General features: G+C 43.2%; 1 protein-coding gene across 1 annotated transcript in view; it reads right to left on the bottom strand.

Annotated features, from left to right (window-relative positions):
- Nucleotides 1-6: 6 nt before the first annotated feature.
- The window catches only part of MLLT1 (MLLT1, super elongation complex subunit), a 29,947-nt gene continuing 12,299 nt past the window's right edge, over nt 7-17,654 (bottom strand). Inside the window, exons 4-12 of the mRNA XM_026865157.1 lie at nt 15,294-15,437; nt 13,531-13,656; nt 11,269-11,814; nt 7,508-7,595; nt 6,589-6,700; nt 5,248-5,347; nt 4,951-5,022; nt 3,124-3,195; nt 7-2,611 (exon numbers count right to left, since the gene is read on the bottom strand). Of these exons, the coding sequence (XP_026720958.1) occupies nt 2,483-2,611; nt 3,124-3,195; nt 4,951-5,022; nt 5,248-5,347; nt 6,589-6,700; nt 7,508-7,595; nt 11,269-11,814; nt 13,531-13,656; nt 15,294-15,437 (1,389 nt within the window). The 3' untranslated portion in view covers nt 7-2,482. The remainder of the gene's footprint in view (nt 2,612-3,123; nt 3,196-4,950; nt 5,023-5,247; nt 5,348-6,588; nt 6,701-7,507; nt 7,596-11,268; nt 11,815-13,530; nt 13,657-15,293; nt 15,438-17,654) is intronic.

Here is a 17,654-nt window from a genome sequence, read left to right as displayed (position 1 = left end):
CGAGGGATCGGAGGTGCCACCTCCCCTCTGCCCCCTTCTCCTGTTGAGATCCGAGCGGCCGCGCCGCTCCCAGCCGGTCCGAGAACAGGAGCGGCGGCTGTTCTGAGCTCGGCTGGAAGTGCCCGGGGCTCGCGGCTGGGCCATCGTCCTGTCCTGGAACTGACTTTAATCGTGATGTCTAATGAGCATTGATAGGGATTTTGTTTGGTTTTTATAAGAAGTATTTTACACATGGGTTTTTTTAGACTGTTTATAATCTCCTTGAAAACCTGAAATAGAATTGTTCCCCCAGCAATAGTTCTTTTCCATTGTGTGCACATGCTGATTTGTTACTAAAAGGTTTCTTGCAAGTACTTAGTTGTTCTACAGAGTTGTTGTTTTTTGGGGTATGTGGTAGCGTCGGGGACCACAGGAGGAATGACTCTGCAAACAAAGAATGGTCAACTTCAGGCCTCATCTTGTGTCCCCTTCTAGTTACATATGAACGAGTTCCTGTGTAGATTCTCTATAGGCTGGCTGAATGCTGTTCTGAACATGCCATGTACAGGTATTTGTGGATAAAGTGTTTGTTCTTGTGTCACTCTTGAGAGCATGGATGGATTATTGTACTCTAGGAAGGAGGTGGCAGTGCTGCTGTCAGCATTGCTTCAGGTCTTCGAGGATGTGTAGTAGCTTGCATTGTTATAAAAAGGAGAAAAAAAAAAAATATCCAAAATTGACTTCTAGCCATAATGGTTTTTGCAAGGAAATTGGACAGAACTCTGTTACTTTTCAGTGTCCTTCGGCGTGTTGCTGAGGGCACGGCCAAGTGCTGATGGTCTGAAGGTTCTCAGAGTTGCTGTGAGTTGAATTGTGCTGGAGGTGAGATCAGGACGCAGCTTTTCCTTTGGCCTTGGCCTTTGTAGTAAAGGGCAAAAGAGGGGTCAGAAGTATTTTCCTGTTGTCTTGGTCTGCGTACGTATTAAGCCTTGAGGCTTTGATTACTGACATTTACTATTTAAAAAAAAAAAAAAAAAAAAAAAAAAAAAAGAAATACTGGAATTAGGGAACAGGAGCATAATACATTTTTGATGAAAGCTACAGGACTTTTCCTCACACCCATCGAGACAACACTTGGAAGTCAAGACTAGTTTAACTAGAAATACATGAAAGATTCTGCATTAGTGTTCACTGTTTCCTGCCATTTCTTGAACAGGCAGCGGGGAGGGAGAGGGAGGATGAAACAAAACCTGACTTCACTTGGTTTTTACATCAGTGTTTTCCAGGTGTGCCCAAAAGATAAAATTCTCCCTTGTTTTGGTTTTCCCAAAGTACAGCCACTACTATAGGGGCCACTGTAGGAGATTCCTCTTTGAGAACGTAGAACAAAACCAATCACGTATTTTGGCAAAGTTATTCAACACTGACAAATGAGAAGACGACAGGTGAGCCCCTTCCAGAGCACAAAACGCTTTGAAGATTGCTGTTCGGCTTTCATACACTAAAAATTGTCCACAAGAGGCATTTTAACAAACAAGTCAATTATTAAGCGCCCTTCCCCTGCCATAGCCATTAAAAAACATAACAGAAAAACACACCCTTAAGATCATAAGACCCAACTAGGCCCTTCTTATACATACAGTACATACATATATATATAATATATATATAAAATATACAGCTTACAGTTTTGTAGTCCTATTACAGTTAAAGCAGACTGAAAGGAGTGAGACTTTGTTTAGGAGCTCAGATCAACAAACAAGACATCTCAAAACCCCAGCGGGAGACAGCAGATTCTAGAGGCCTCTTCAAAGAGCACGAACTGTCTCTGCAGGAAGCTGAAGGTCCCGCGCGTGGAACGACGCCCTGGAGGAATCGGGAGCCAAGTGACAGCAGCGCTCTGTACCCAGCGGCGGCAGAACTAACTCGCAAGTGATCAAAACTGGAATCTGTCCACTTTCCTCTGCAGACGACCAGCAGGACCCCGGGGAAGCCTCCTCTGTCGTCAGTCTCTCGGCTAGCTTTGTAAAAGCCAATCGTGTTACACAGCGTGAACGCTTCTGCGCGGAGCTGGAGGAAACGAGGCTCGCTAGAGCTCTCCGCGGGCAGGCTGGTCCCGAGATTTTGGTGAAGAAAAACATCGTCCACGCTTCTTCAGATCTCGGGAGACGCCTGAAAATGTGCTCTTCAAACACAAGTTTCTTGAAGGAAAACCATAAAGGTCACACTGTGCAGCTAAGTGCAGCACGTCTTTTGCTCTACTCGGGCCCTGCGCCCAAGCGTACTTATGAAGCTAGGGAGGACAGACTCAGCAATATGGGTGCTTGTTTGAAGCCTACAAGAAAAGTGCAGCTGGCTGTGCATTCGTAGAGCATGGCTGTTCTCTAAGGCAGTGCTTCGGGTGAATCAAGAGAATAAGAAGGCCTAGTTCCATGGGTTCGTTTCCTGGTACCAATAAAGGGGATTTCTGGTTTCAAAAGCAGCCTGCTTCTAAGGCCAAGCGTCATGTCGCTACCGCTTCCAAGTAGCTCTGCAGCTTACGGACGGTCGTCTCATCCAAGGAGAAGAGGTCAAAGTCAAAGGTTGTGTTGGTAACGTTAAAATGCCCGGTTTCCTCAATGAGATTTACAATCTGTACAGAAAGGAGACAAGGATGCATAGAGAGAGCCCATAAAGATCAGGCAGAGCAGAAAGGTCACAGCAGATACAGAGCAACCCATCCAGTCCTGTCCTCATCCCTTCCAAACAGCCTCGGAGATGAGAACGTCTCGCAACACAAAGGGAATCCTCTCCCAGAAAAGCAAACCAGCTCCTGCGTGCCTGACTAGCTCAGTCTGGAAAGCGATGTGGGCACATTTCTTTCCTTTTAAATCAGACCGAGAGCGCCCAGCTTTGGGACCGCTACCAGGATGGCAGAGGAAAAGATGCACAAATCACACTTCTGTATCTTTTCCAACAAAAACATTGCATGCACATCTGATTTTTTTTTTTTTTCTACATATCTTTGCTTTCAAAGCAAACCAGACCCTCTCAGGAGGAGATGCAAGTGAGAGGCCAAGCATCGCAGGGGTCCGGCTGAGACCCTTGGACACAAAGATTACCAGAGTACAACAGCTTGCCAGAAAGCTGACAAATGATCTCTACCTGCTGTAGCACATTGCGCTCTCGTAGTGCCATTAGTCGCCTGTGAAGCTCCACTAATTCATCAGTGTAGGCCTGTAAAGGAGGCAGGAACAGAAATAGTGACATATGTGGCATGCTTGTACGACTGCCGAAGTGACTTTCCTAGTGAGGATCAGAGGAACTTGAGCCCCTTTCAGACATATTCCTATTCCCAATTTTTCCCTACGTCTTTTTACTGCCTCCTCCATCCTTATCGAGTACTGGGAGACTAAAGACTTCACATAAATACAGATGGTCTGCAGACCATCAGCAAGACTAGTTACGACACCTTTAAACAACCACCTGGAACCAGCTTTAAGAAGTGGTCAGAATCTTTGAGCTCACAGGACCTCAGCAAGGGGAAGTTCACCGAGTGCGAGCTCTTCGTCAGCGGGCTGTGCTAACGAACAACTCATTATCTGAAAATACCTGCGTCAGCGAGCGACATCCCAGCAATCTGCTGGACAAGGAGTTGTGTCTAGGTAGGGAAAAATTCTCTGAGCGCACTGTATCCCCAGGTAGTTTTACATATGCCACAATGGGAAATGCAGGATTGTTTACAAGCTCAACATGTTAATTGTTTCTATATAAGGGTGGTTTGGTTTTTATTTTTTAATTTTTAAATTTTTTTTATTTAGGTAGCCAACAAGGCAAGTTTCTGTTGGCACACTATTGCTCACAGGGGATAGATTCTTAATCTGTAAAGCTGCCCCGGAGTTGTTCGTCGCTCTGTCAGCAAAACTGAACTCATTTAAGTAATTGTACCACAGCCAAAAAAAACCAAAAAATCCCAAACTCACTCCCCCTCCCAAATTTCTGAGATATTCCCTTCTCCAGCACATTCACGCCGAGAAAAGCACTTTTCCCAAACACCCAAGCAGTGCTGAATGCTGTGCTTGCTGGGAGAGCTGGTACCTTTTATAAAACCTCGGACAGTTGGAAAAGCTGACGGTATTTCAGGCACTTTCTTCGATGGGTCTCAAGAGCATCCCCTTCTATCTGTATTAAGTACTCTAATAAAAGATACGCTTGCCTACAAACCTTGCCCCAGATAAGCCATCTCGGCTACGGTTAACAGCGGAAGATTCCGTAGCTAGCAGGAGACTCGGATGCAATATCTCCAAGATCACACTTAGACCTAACATGAAGTGATTAACCTCTGCGATATTCCCCTGCTGAAAAAGCGTTAACACACACAAGTGAGAGCTACAGACGGAGTCTTTTCATTATTGTAATCACCTTAATGATTAAGGAAAAATATTAAGTTCCCGTTTGCTTGATTTCTTTATGGAAAAAGTCACAGTGAGAGAACTTTCTGGACTAGTTGGGGTTTGGCCTTTGCTTGCGAGTTACCGTGCTGTAGGAGCACGTACACTGTTCTGCTTTCCTTGGAGGCAAGGAAGAAGGGAATTTCATTGAACAAAGGTTTCAACTAACCCAGCAAAACAGAGCATCAAACAATCTTTAATTTGTAAGATCAAAGACAGATGAAAGCTGCCTTTCATGAAGAGGCACTTGCCACTGCAGCAGCCGCCAGACCACTGGTTCAGACAAAGGGCAAACAAATAAAAACAATTTTAACATTTTGCATATGGAAACGACCTGGGGGTCCATCTATTTAATATACACAATTTCTGCAGTGTCACTCTCCAAAGTCTGTCCTTTCCACATCTGGTTTTCATTAGACTCAAGCTTTTAACCTGCCGAGACAGAACAATGCGAACAGGCTCGGCAGATTCCAGTTGTTCTCTACACAGAAATGTTACTGAGGATCCAACAGTTCTCTGATAGGCAAATCCTCAAACATACCTTGTCGTAAGTTCCCTTCTTCAGGATCTTCTCCGGCTTGTTACAAGACTCTGGGCTTTTTCTTCCAGATGCCTGAGGATAAAAGAAAGCAACAGCAGGGACCAAAATGAGTTCAGACAACATGGTGGTTTAATGACTTGGATGCACAGCACTGGACAGAGACAAATTACCTGTCGGACGAGGACAGTGAAATAGGGAAAATTTGGTGCAAGTCAGAGCTAACACCATGGGCTGAAGACAGTGCAGGAGCCAAGAGTGGTGGAAAGTAGCACTGTATGAGCACGTAGGATGCAATACCTTATTATTTGCTGGGGGCAGTTTCTGACCAGGAGGTGGCTCTCGACTTGGCAGGCAGGAATCTGCACTGTTATCACTGTCGCTGTCACTAAGGCTCAGTCTGAAAACCAAGCAGCAGAGAATTAGCATCACCAGGCAGCAGGAAGCTTACTTAGCTGTCAAATGAACCACACAGAATTAAGTGGAATTCTCTTCTTTATTACAGACCACTAAATTGTCTGGGAGAAACAGTCGGTCGGTAATTTCCAGGAATCCCTTCTTTCCCAGCTGAGGTTGCCTTTGCCATTTTCCACACCCTGGGCAGGCAGAGTAGGGAGTTTTAGCCGACACCTCACAGTTCAGCTCTTTCAGGCACAAGTTCCCTCAGAACAACTGAGCCAAGTACCACTTGATTTTCACAAACAGCCACTGCTCATTTTGGGGATTCACTCCAAGCACGAGAGGCTTACCCACACCTCCAACTGAGAACAGGCAAACCCTGCATTTAGCGTTTCTGCTGTGACCTTTGAGACTTTGTTCTTGTGGCTCTACAGATGTATTGTACCAGGTATCCTACTTCTGATGAGCCTGAAAGACTGTTTATTACCTATCCCCTAAAGATCTAAATACCCTTCAGAGTCTCTCCATTCCTATTTAGTCGGTAAGGACAGAGTGCAACAACAGATTTTTTTGTTTGTTTGTTTTTGGTTAACAAAAGCATCATTTGAAATTCGCAGCTGCTATCTGGGTCAAGCATTTGGCTCCAGATATTCAGCTCAAGACGCCAGGTTTTGGCTACAACAGCATTTCCTGAGGGTAGAAGGATGAAATTCAACCATTTCCATTGACTAAAGCAGGAAACAGCTGTTAACCAAGTCCCACAGGAGTCAAGTAACCAACTGTCAGCACGCACTGTCGGCAAAGACTCGGAGTTCTCCGTTTTGTACCAGCGACATGCAGTAAGAGCCCACATGCCGGCAGCCTCCACCACTCTCCTCTAATCTCTGCAGATCAAAGGTGTCCCACACCGTTCAGCTCAGCAGAGATCTGAGGATGACAATTAGGTGACTATTTTAAGGGGCTCAGTCACTAACACCTGCAAGCTCCACACCTATCACTTCCCCCTGGTGCTCTCTGAGCTCCGGTGATTTCTCCTCATCCAGTTCTGTTCTCACCTCGCTGTTTTCATCGACTCCATGTCGTCCCCCCCCCAACACTAAGCACTCCCGTCCTTCTCTCACACCTTCCTCTCACACACAGCCCCATCACTTCAATTCCTCCCCGCAAACAGAGGGCACACAAAAATAACAAACGTGGAGGGCAAAGAGACAATAAACATCTTTCTTCCTGATTTGTTACCACCTGGAATCCCGGCTGACTGGGTTTGCTTTGACTGCTGCCTCTTCTCCAGAGGAGCTGTCGTCATCATCTGACTCCTCTGACTGCAGATCTTCCACCATGGAGCGCAGCGGGCCTGGGATCAGAGGGGAGAAAGCAACTCAGCACCAGGACACGGGCAGCATTGCTCCATCCACGCTATCTGATCTAAACCAGGTCAGTCAATATGAAGATACATCAAGATTTCCCAATAAGGCGTCACTGGTATTTTCATGTTGCAAAGATATTGCTAAAAGACACGGTATTCCAGTCTCAGAACTAAAGCAGAGTTGACAAACTTTACAACTGCTGTAAAGGCACCCTGGCTTCCCCCCAGATCCTCCCACTCTTCTGAAATGAAAACAAAAGGACACATTTTTCATGCGTTTAGGGACTATTTTAAATGTCACTCAAGAGGCAGTATTTGTAGCAACAAAGCATTTGCTAAGGTTAGAACATTTCCTCTTAGCCACAGTGTATCTCTCTGGATTATCAGTGGAGGAATCTGATAAAGAAGCTGTTATACACTGGCAAAGTGATGAATGCCACGTTTATAGTTTTTAATAAAACATACACGAGATTGGAGGAGAAAATATTCTGGTGACACTGTGGATCAAGCAGCAGCAAACACAAGGAAGAAACCAAAATCAACAGGGAAAGAACCAAATCCAGAGAAATACCCTTCTCGTAAATTAACTGCCAAACCAAGAAAAATACTCGTTCATGATTACACCAGGACATTATTGCCTTTTCTTGCTGAAGCATCACAGCTGCAACACATGGTTGCATACAAGAAATGGTATTAGCCTTAAACGTGGTGCTGGGAAAATAAATCTTAATTCTCATGCACCTTTTAAGTTTATGCAAGGAAGATTTTAAACAGATTTTATTTCTTGCAACACACCTTGACTGTGGTTCTGAGATGGCTCGAAATCAGAGTCAGAGCTGGAGTCAGAGCTGGAGCTGGAGTTGGAAGGGCTGGACTGGACAGACTTAACCCCCCATAAAAGGGAAAAAAAAAAAAGAAAAAGAATCTTAACCTTTCTAATCCAGAAAACCATCGCAGAGCACAAAGCACAGTGAGACAGAAGCATCTGAGCGCTCTACAACATCATACATCACTGAATGCAGTTCTTGGAATGACAGAAAACACACAAAACGTAAAGTGGGTAAAAACAACATCGATGAACACTCTGGCACGCTGTAGCTCAGCACTCCTGGGCAGCAGCATCAACAGCTCCCACCACTAGTTTCAAACAGCTTCAAGTGATGAAATATAGCATCTGAAAAACGTCCAAGTGGGAAAACCCCTACTTCGAAAGGTGAAAGAGGACTAGCATACATCCTAGAACAATTATCAAAGCCCACTTAATTTTGAGTTATTGTAACCCACCAACTTCCCCTCGGAACATCTCGTACTGATCATTAAACATGAGAAGGATGCCTATCCTAACCAGCTCAAACGACTCCAAATTTAGTTCTAAATTTATTACTACCCCCTCAAAACAGTTGTTTCTACACCAATTTGAGTGAGTTTAGTACGAAACACCTAACAGAAACCAGCTAAGCTCCAGTGAAACCACCTCCACTGTCGGTAGTCGGCATACTACACAGTATGAGTAACAACTCAGAACGAACTACTGCTAGTAACAGCATCCAGAAACAAAGTGTTAGTGCTACGTGTGTTTTTAACATCAAAACTAGCTCCTGCACAGCAACCCCATGCTTTAGCGTAAAGGGCCGCGAGGTGGCAGTGAAGGCTAAATCAACTATTTCCTCCCCAAAAGCAGCAGCGACTATTACTGTAATCTTAAAGGGGGTTTTGTTACTCAGCAGGATCTAGTTTAAAGATTCTCCATGTACTGTAATATCACCTTGCCTTTTTTTTAACGTAATTCCCTGAAAATTTAGCATTTCGGTTTCACTGCACCATGCCTGGGAATCCACTTATTCCTTCCACTACCAAATCCTGGTGCTAGAAAAATCACACGTTCCTGTTCAGCGATAAACTTTGTTACAGAAAGTGTTACTACTGCACAAACGTTGTAAAGAGGTAGGAGGCGGCACGGCAGCAGCTTTGGACATTAATAAGTGAAAGCAGCACCAGGACTTTCATCCCAGTACCGTCCTTCCCTATAATTTATCACCCAAGTACCGTTAGAAAGTTTCATTTATTCAACCGTAAGAACGCTGAGAAAAATATCAAAAAGGGCTATTACAACCCTTGTGAATTATTCAGTAGCAAAGGAAAATGATGTAACAATGCCAGTGTCTAATCTATTGGCACGCTGCAGCAGGCCCCTGTTTGTTTAGAAAAATTGCAACGTGAAAATAAAGGGCAATATTTTCAAGATAAGGGAGCACAGCTCTTGTGTCTCACCACAGACTTCACTGATGATAATCTAGCAGGTGTTCCCTTAAAATGACTTAATAGGACCTAAGAAACACAAGTTGGAAGTGGTGTAGACCCCCGTCTCTCCTTTTGCCCTTAACCCCTGTCAGCTATTTCAGCCCTTTAGGAGGCATCTGGCTGGACATGCTCCGCATGCTCGGGCTGCAGTTACTGTCACTGTGATATGACAAAAGCACACGCCGACAATGGAAAAAGCAATCCTGCCCTCACATCTCAGCCTCTCCCTTTTGTCAGCATTAGCATTTAGGCAGCCAAGCATGAGGCCAGTTCAGGGAACTGGGCTTGATGGGGGAAGAAAAAAAAAAAAAAAAGGAAAAAGGAAAAAAAAAAAGAAAGAAAGGACAACTAACTTTCAGCAGAAGCTGAAATGGAAGAAGAAACTCCTCTGGCCCGTTGCAAAGTCACACGAGCTCTCATGCCAGCAGCACAAATGAGAGCAAGACTGTTCCTTTCAACAGCAGCCTGCAAAGATGTCAACTCAAAGCAATCGCGGAGCTGCAGCCTCGGAGCATGTTGCACAATATGTTGGCTGCAGCAGCAAAGCTGATTTAAGAGTTTCCGGGCCCGGGTCCACCTCCAGCTGCTCGTTCGCTTTAGTGATGTGGCTTACCACACATCCCCACAACAGCTGTACCAGTACAAACCATGGAGCAGCAAACTGCAGCGCTGGGAGCAAAAATAACCCCCCAGGGTGGAAAAGGAACTCAAACAGCCTTCTCTGCCCATGCCAATGCATTATGCAGTTATACCCTTAAGCTTCAAGTTCCACAGAAACCTAAGCTGATCTGACTGGCAGCTGCCACAGTTCCCGCCCCATCACACTGAGTATTCCTACCCTCCTTCTGGGCTAGCACTCAAATACCTCTGTCAGGCATCCAACAGACACAAGAGCTGGTGCAAGAGAGGACAGCGAAGCATACAAAGCATGGTGGGGGCAGGACAGGGCTGCAGCAGACGCTGTGGATCCACAACCAGAGTTTGTGGTTTCATGGAACAGTCTAAACAGCACTATCAGCTTACAGCTGCATGGTGAGTGCCAGCGGAGGGATGACACCAAAAAAAAAAAAAAACCAAGTACAAGACGCTCAGGACTTCAGAGATCAGCAGAGCACAGAGCTCGCAGCAAGGGCCACGTATCTGGTACAGAAATGAGGGGCTTGCCTCACACTGATGCACTTCAGGTATAAAAGTGGAGAGGAGCTGCCTCTAATGCACAAGCAACACATTTAATCAATCTGGGGAAAAAAAAAATCTTTGCAGAGTAACTTGAATTAACACTTCCCCATAAGCTCTTCTACCAGGAATCTTTTGGAAAAAAAAAAAAAAATCCTTTCTGAAATAAACACATCACTACTTACTGTATCATGGTGCTGATCAAATCATAACACACTGTCCCTAAAAGATTTATTCTAGTAAGACAAATCTTTCTAGAAGTGGCTGGTAGGAGGCAGTTCAAAAATTCATGTGACATTATCCTGTGAATACTGTTAGAAGGTATATGGATTCTTTATAGCAAATATAAAATATACAAGCAAAAAGTAGTGAGAGTTTAGATTTAAGTCATTGTCTTTCCCCTCCTAAATATTTTTTTTTTTGCCTTCTTTTGGAAAACGATTTTTAGACAGCAGAGGATAGAGGAATGTTCGTAGTTGTAAAAAAGAAAAAAATATTTAGACAGCTTTTAAAAATAGTAGTACAATAACATAATTTGTTTTATGTTTTACAGCACAACTTATTAAGGTTTAGTGGCATGTGGTTGTATTTTGAGCTTTAGCCAATAGCACATTTCTTACAGGCTATGTCAGAAATAAGGTTTTCTATTTACATTTTAATACTGCTTTCTTCAGAAACAAAACTAAAATCATTTCCTCCTTTTCTGAATTAAGACCACATTCAAACACATTATGTTATCATAAGCAGGTAGAAAGAGTATCTGTGCCCACTCTAGCTCTATAAATGTCACTGCAAGGGATGAACGAGACCATAACCTTAAACTCCGACTTTTTGATAACTCTGCCTGCAGATAAATCTAAATAGAACTGCATATCTGAAATAGGAGGCAAACCAGGTAGCAATAACGATTAATGCAGATAGGATTTTCAAAGAGTTTTATTTCAGATATAACCCAGCCTAAGCATTTGCCAATCTGGTTCTCTATCTTGTCTGAGGGGATATTTCTGAACATCTTTTTTTCATGCAGGGATTTAAACAGCATGCTTTAAAATTCTGGTAGAGGACAAATCCCTACTCACCTCTGACTTGAAAGAAGTTTCATCCTCTGAATTCGACTCCTCCATTTCCACAGGCTTTTTGATCTCCTTGGCCTCACTTTCCGATTTTACCTTTTCCACTTTGGCATTCATCTTCTCCTTGGTTTGTTTCTTCTCTGGATATGAGGAAGACGAGGTTCTGGGAGATGTCCCTAGAATATTCTTTACCCCTTTGGAGCTACTCTTTTTTTGTTTTTTGGCACTAGGCTTTGGTGACTCCACGTTGGAGGGCCTCTTGCTGGAAGACTTTAACTCCGGCTGTGGCCCACCCTTTGGAGAAGTGTTCTCCAGTTTGGTCTCCTTCACGGCCAGTTTTGGTTCCTTGAAAGCAGCTTTTGGAGGTGCCTTCTCCTCCTTAGGCAGTTTGTTCTCAGTTGGTTTTCTGGAGGAGTCCTTCAAAGGCTTGTTTTGTTCTCTTTCAAGGTCTTTGGAGGAGTTTTTGCTCTCAGAGTCTTTTCTTGGCCTCTCTCTGTGTTCCTTGGTTACTTTGTGTGGCTTGGATGCCTTGCTACTTTCTTTGTTTGCATCCTAAAAATTCAGCAACAGAAAAGAAGCAAGCTAGGTATGAAACTGAAGCTCTGCAGAGAATTATAAAACACATGCTCATAAATCACATCCTAGCATTTGTTTCATGTAGACATCCACCCACAGATGCCTAATGTACTTATCTACCTCCGAGGTAAACATCTACATTTCCCTAAAGCTGATGGACAAAAATTGACAGTAGGCACTTAAACATCTACATTAGGACAGGATGAAGCATGTTTCACAACTGCCTGTTCCTTTCCATGGTCTATAAACATCTATAGATGTTTAGTTCAGATTTAATTTGCAGGGTTAACATGTGAAGCCAGATAAGAGGAAACTCACTCTAGCTGTGTTACATTATACCTCACATCTTTTTTTTTTTTGGGGGGGGGAGGGGGAGGGAACCAGCCACTAAAGAAATTTTTTTAAGGTTAAATCACATCCATGGCAAATGCAGGTTATGTTCACAGCCTAGCCCCCAACTCACCACGTCAACCACACTGCAACTTGACAAAAATACCGAAATGTCCCCACAACCATAAGAGCACCGAAGTCTCTGATATCAGCAGGCATTTAATAAGAACTTCAAGACAGCAATCGTTAGGACCCGGCCCATCCTAAGAGTCAGGTACACATGAAGGCAAAGGAGCATTTCCCTTTGCAAATGGTAGGTGAACTGAAAACACTCCTAGAAGTCTTGTGGGGAGGCACTGGAGTGTGAACGGGACACGCTGAGATGTAAACACACGTGCCCCTCTGAGGGCAACCTGGAGGAAGAGAAGCAGGAGACTATGGTCTCTTTAGCTACTGGCAATTTTCAACAAAGCTTGTGTCAGAGCCCTTTATTCCTCTTCTGCCTTCTCTCTTTTCTAAAGCTTAATTCCTGACCAGAATTAAATCAGCCACTAACAGATAAGTCATCTTTATTCTGTTTCATAACATCAACATCAGAAAGCATGACTGAAGTGCCAGAAGTGTTTAGAGCCCTGAAGAAAATGGATATCAGAATTGAATTACACTATAAAATGAATTGCTGTTAATATTTGTGACTGCTCAGGCTGATAAAGTGTACATAACCTGCTTCAAAACACGTTGCTTGTGGATTGTTTCTCCTGTATAGAACTATACAAAAATAACTTCATCACATAAGTGGAAAAAAAGAAAACTTAAGGTTCTTCTGAAGTTTCAAGAACTACATACTGCTGGAGGCAAACATCAAATCTTGAAATCACCAGTTTGACCAAGCGCAGCATATTTTATGTTCTTTACAGCACCACCCTAAGCAGTCCTGATGACAGAGGGAGTGCCGACTCTCAACTCAGCCTCGCTGCTAAGAGATGCAAGGACCTGGGATACAGCTTTACACAACAGACGGTGAAAGATCCACATCATTCAAACTCAGCATCAAGGATACAAGTCAGGGAGGATTTCTTTCAACTTTATCTGCTATAGCAGATCAGGAGGAAGATATGGTTCACCAGAAATTCCAGTCTTGGACATTTAATTTTCTGTTCAAAATTTCCCCGGAGAGAAGTCTAGCAAATCATAAAAAGGCCTCCTAAATTATGCTAAGTTCCAGACCATTAGCTAACGAACCACAGAGTACAAGGAAGAAGGTTGCGGAATTAGAAGTAGCCAGCTGCTAAACAAGCTCTTAGTAGCAAGTCCTGAGAGCCTTCTTCACCTCAGGATGACACAAAAGCATGCTTCACCAACCTTTGACCCATGGGATGGTTTGGTCTTCTTGGGATCAGAGAAGGCAGAGAGTGGTATTGTGGGTAACATAGGATAATCGGGACTTGGCCTTGAAACAGTTTCTGCTCCTTCTGGCATTACCATTACCTAGTAATAAAGAGGAGAAAAATTTATAGAAAAGGTCGTGTGGATTATTAAGACATGATTACGTTAAGTCACTTGCTCAATTAACACACTATTATTCATGTTTTGAATGTTTTTTTTCCCCTGCTTAAAAGGCCATTAAAAAATATAGGCTAGGTAATGCTCAGTTTCAAGGCAAGTCCTCAAATACAGAACATTAAAACCACAAAAAAAAAAATAGAAAGGCAACATGAAATATCAAGTATCTTTCCCAAAGGGAATGCCAGTGTTCTGAGCACAAGCAGGCAATAAAGCTCTGCACAAGAACTGTGTGTTCTGCTGCAAATGCTCTTACCCTGCAAAAGGGTAGCAAGATAAATCTGGAAGGAATGAGCAAGACTTCATCAGTTTAGGAGAAGCTGAATTCACTCATTCAGGGGGGAAAGAAAAAAAAAAAAAAAAAAAAAAAAATGCAGGCCTTGGGTGTCTCCCTTGACAGGCACCAAGCACTGAGCTCCATGAAACCCTTCCTTCTTACTATATGGTCAGAATAATACCGTCAAAAGTTTTTACTAGATGAACAGCACCAAAAGCGATTCACAGATGAAACACCTCAATACATAAAGAATACGATAACGTACTACGAAAATCCTAGAAGGCAAACGATGTTCTAGCCACCCTATGCCTGAAAAAAAGCCCCTTCCTCTTTCTGTCCAATACAGAAAAGTACTGGCACGCCAAGGAAGATCTGGACAGATCAGCTTGGAACACCTGCCACCCCCGAGATTAACTATTGACAAACTTCCCCACAACTTTTTTTACTTTTTCAGGCTAGAAACATGCTTTATTAGAAGAAAATTTTGCCCGCAATTAAGACCATCTTGAATAAAAGTCCTTGAACAGAAAACAATTGTACATTATAATACGTGGGGGTGTCTCCAAATACAGTCATAACATCCTCTGTCTGGTTAAAAACTTCATGCACTTTTTGGCTTGTACTAATTTCCTAGATCTTGCAGTTATTTGAGGATCATTTCTTTAGGCTATCGCTGCATATTACTTTCCTAGAAGAGTTCATCCACTCTAGCAACCCGTATCTTATTGTGCCTTCAAGAGTGTACGTATTGTTTTCCTCCCACGACCATTTTCACTCTGTATCTAACACTTTTCCTTGATTTTTTTTTTATTTTCTAAGCCATAAGCAACTGACCTCAGGTTTAGAGGACATTTATTGACCAGGAAGCACCAAGTATTAAGCTTTCCTGTGGCAAAAATGAGGAAGGAACAGACTGGAAGCCTCTCCCTTTTCTTGAGCTTTTCTATACTGATACAGCTCATGGCATTAGGAAGGTCACAGATAACTGTAACTGCCTGATGGACATCCACAGATCTCCATTTCCAGAGGGGTTTTACTGCTTTGATATTAATGGTCACATTTAAATTGAAAATGAAGTGCCCAATCACATCAGCAATGGTTTAGTTCTGCTTCAAGTGCTGCAGTCATATAACCAGGAGTAAAAATTGGCTGGGTCATCCTTCAGATGAACGTAGAAAACTGTAGCGTGTTGGGCTGCAGCTAAAAAAGAAAGCCCAGAGCAAAACAAGATCACTACACATTTCAGTGGAACCTTTTCAAGGTCTCCAGTCACTTTGGCACTTACCCCTCCAGCCCTAATGAGCTTGCGTCTGAATTCCTTGGTGGGGTTGTTGAAAGTCAGTTTCTCACAACGAAGGTGGTTCACGGGTGGATTTCCCTCCAAATTTAAGAACAGGTCGTACGTGAAACAAACCTTTTTCGGCTCCTCCTAAAAACAAGAAAGACTTTGGGAAAACGGAAGGAGTTTGGCAAGCACGCTAAGTCAGAGGATTCAAACAGTCACTCCTGAAAATCCCAAATAAACCACTGAGTAAGTGCTGCGCTCACAGTTTTTCATCATGAGATCAGAGAGAGAGAAATTAAAATTATTTGTGCCTAAAGCATCAGGAACTGGGGCACGGCTTTTCCCTGCAAAAAGCAAAGCACAGACAAGGATACTGACTGACAATTGTCTGGTTAAAGCTGTTCGAGTCTTCCTAGGAAAACAGATTCACAAGCTCTACCCACTATTCTGTTTTCGCAGAAATTCAGATCCTATCTCCTTTGGGAAGCAACTGAACTGTAAGTATCAATATTAAGAAAAGCATAATCCTTTATTTAGAGAAGGAACAACTTCTGAACTCACAGGATCTCTGCGAGCACTGAGAAAAGATTAAACGCAACGGTAAAAGGATGACTCGTTTTGTAAAATCCTTTTCAATATGCATATTGCAGGGGCTGAAAGGGAAGATATCCCAGGCTTTTGAACTTTTCCAAGGGCACTTTCATTGAAGAAATCCGGAGTTTGTATGCATGTTGGGGATCATCTGCGCCTCACTGGTTTTGTTCCACCTGCTGAAGCAGCACAGCAAACACTCTGCATTTGCAGTACAGAATGGAAGGAATCTCTTCCCTTTTTTTTTTTTTTTCTCTCCTCTCTCCTGGATTTGCAAATACTGCATACTACTAGCGTATTACAAATATCGATATGACATTTCCTGGTATTATCTTCTATTCTGCATTTCAAGATGAAGACTCAAAATGTGGCAAAAGAGACTCTCCAGCAAACCACACAGAGCCTTACAGTACATTCAGTATTTACATGAATGCATCCCACATGCCTCATTCAATGCGCAACATCAAGCAGCTGCACAGCAGTCTTTTCCACAATTCATATCCAGCAGCTTGATTTCCTGGTGTAGTTGCATTGTTGTATGGGAACAGACGCCGCAGGCTTCTAGCCCAAGCCATTAGATTTGCTGAAAATAGGTTGAAGCATCAAACGGCTTCAGACCACACTGATTCCTGCTGTTTGCTTGGGGGATACTAACGTCACTAAAGAAGCCATTTCTTGTACTAACTCTATCTCTAATAATAAAGGGTGGTAACCACACCTGGTTTACATCAAAACCAGTATCGTAAGCTCACCTGGGAGCCAAGGGCTTGGGTCCCAACTCCCCAAACCAGGAAAGCAGACCTCCGAGCAGACACATATGATAGAATTCTCTCCCATTAACAAGCAAGAACACGCTACCAACATGAAGGGTCTTCAGACTCTCTCTTGGAAAAGTCCTGAAGAATCCACACACGCTTGGAAGGGGTCAATGTCTACTAAAACACATGAATTCTAAGAAGAAAAGTACTTGCAAAATACACTTCATTGTCATTTTCCTCTTTTGCTACAACCGTTGTCATTAACCAAATCATTAGCGAGCTCTGCATGCGTGTGCTTACGCTGGAGTTAAAACAGCAGCTGTAGAGGGTCCCTCAAAGTCTAATAAACGTAAATGACGGATGAATAGAAATCAAAATGTGGCCTAAAAATTGGTTATAAAATGCCTTTCCTAGCGAACAACATAGAATAAATTGATCTTGGATATGTTAGCAAGAACAGGCTTTAGTCAAAAGCTGGCATGCCATCACATTATCCGAGCTCTGCTTTGTCATTTGCCTCTTTGCTTTCAGAGCGGGAGAGGGGCTGCAGATTCATTTCCCTTTTACCTTGGGTATCCCTTTTTTTTTTTTTTATATAGACTCAAAAAGCATCAGAGCACCTCCCAAATATTTATCGTACCTCTGTTGATGAGCTTCCACTTTTTGTAAAATTAAAGACAGTTTTTCAACGTGATTTTGCTCCAACTCAGAGATCACGACCGCCCTGGGAACAGAGCCCTAGCCAAGTACCATGATCATTAAAATATCCTTTGTATCGTCTCAGCCCATCAGAAGTGCCACCCCCCTGCCCCCCCCCAGTGAATAGTTAAGATTACAGCACTCCTAAAAGAACAAGTACAAAAGTCTCAAAGCAAAAAGCCGCAAATAAACATTCTTTCCTTTACTGCCTTCACTGACAGCTAATGATTACAGCTCAAGACACTCCAAAGCTTAACCCATCCGGTCCCCCCTAAAAGGTTCTTCCCTCCAAACAACCATCAAGGAGGAGGTC

The sequence above is a fragment of the Athene cunicularia genome, assembly GCF_003259725.1.
Source record: "Athene cunicularia isolate RWA chromosome 28 unlocalized genomic scaffold, athCun1 chr28_part2, whole genome shotgun sequence".
NCBI lineage: Eukaryota > Metazoa > Chordata > Aves > Strigiformes > Strigidae > Athene > Athene cunicularia.
The sequence above is the reverse complement of the archived record's forward strand: the minus strand, read 5'-3'. Positions and strand labels throughout refer to the sequence as shown.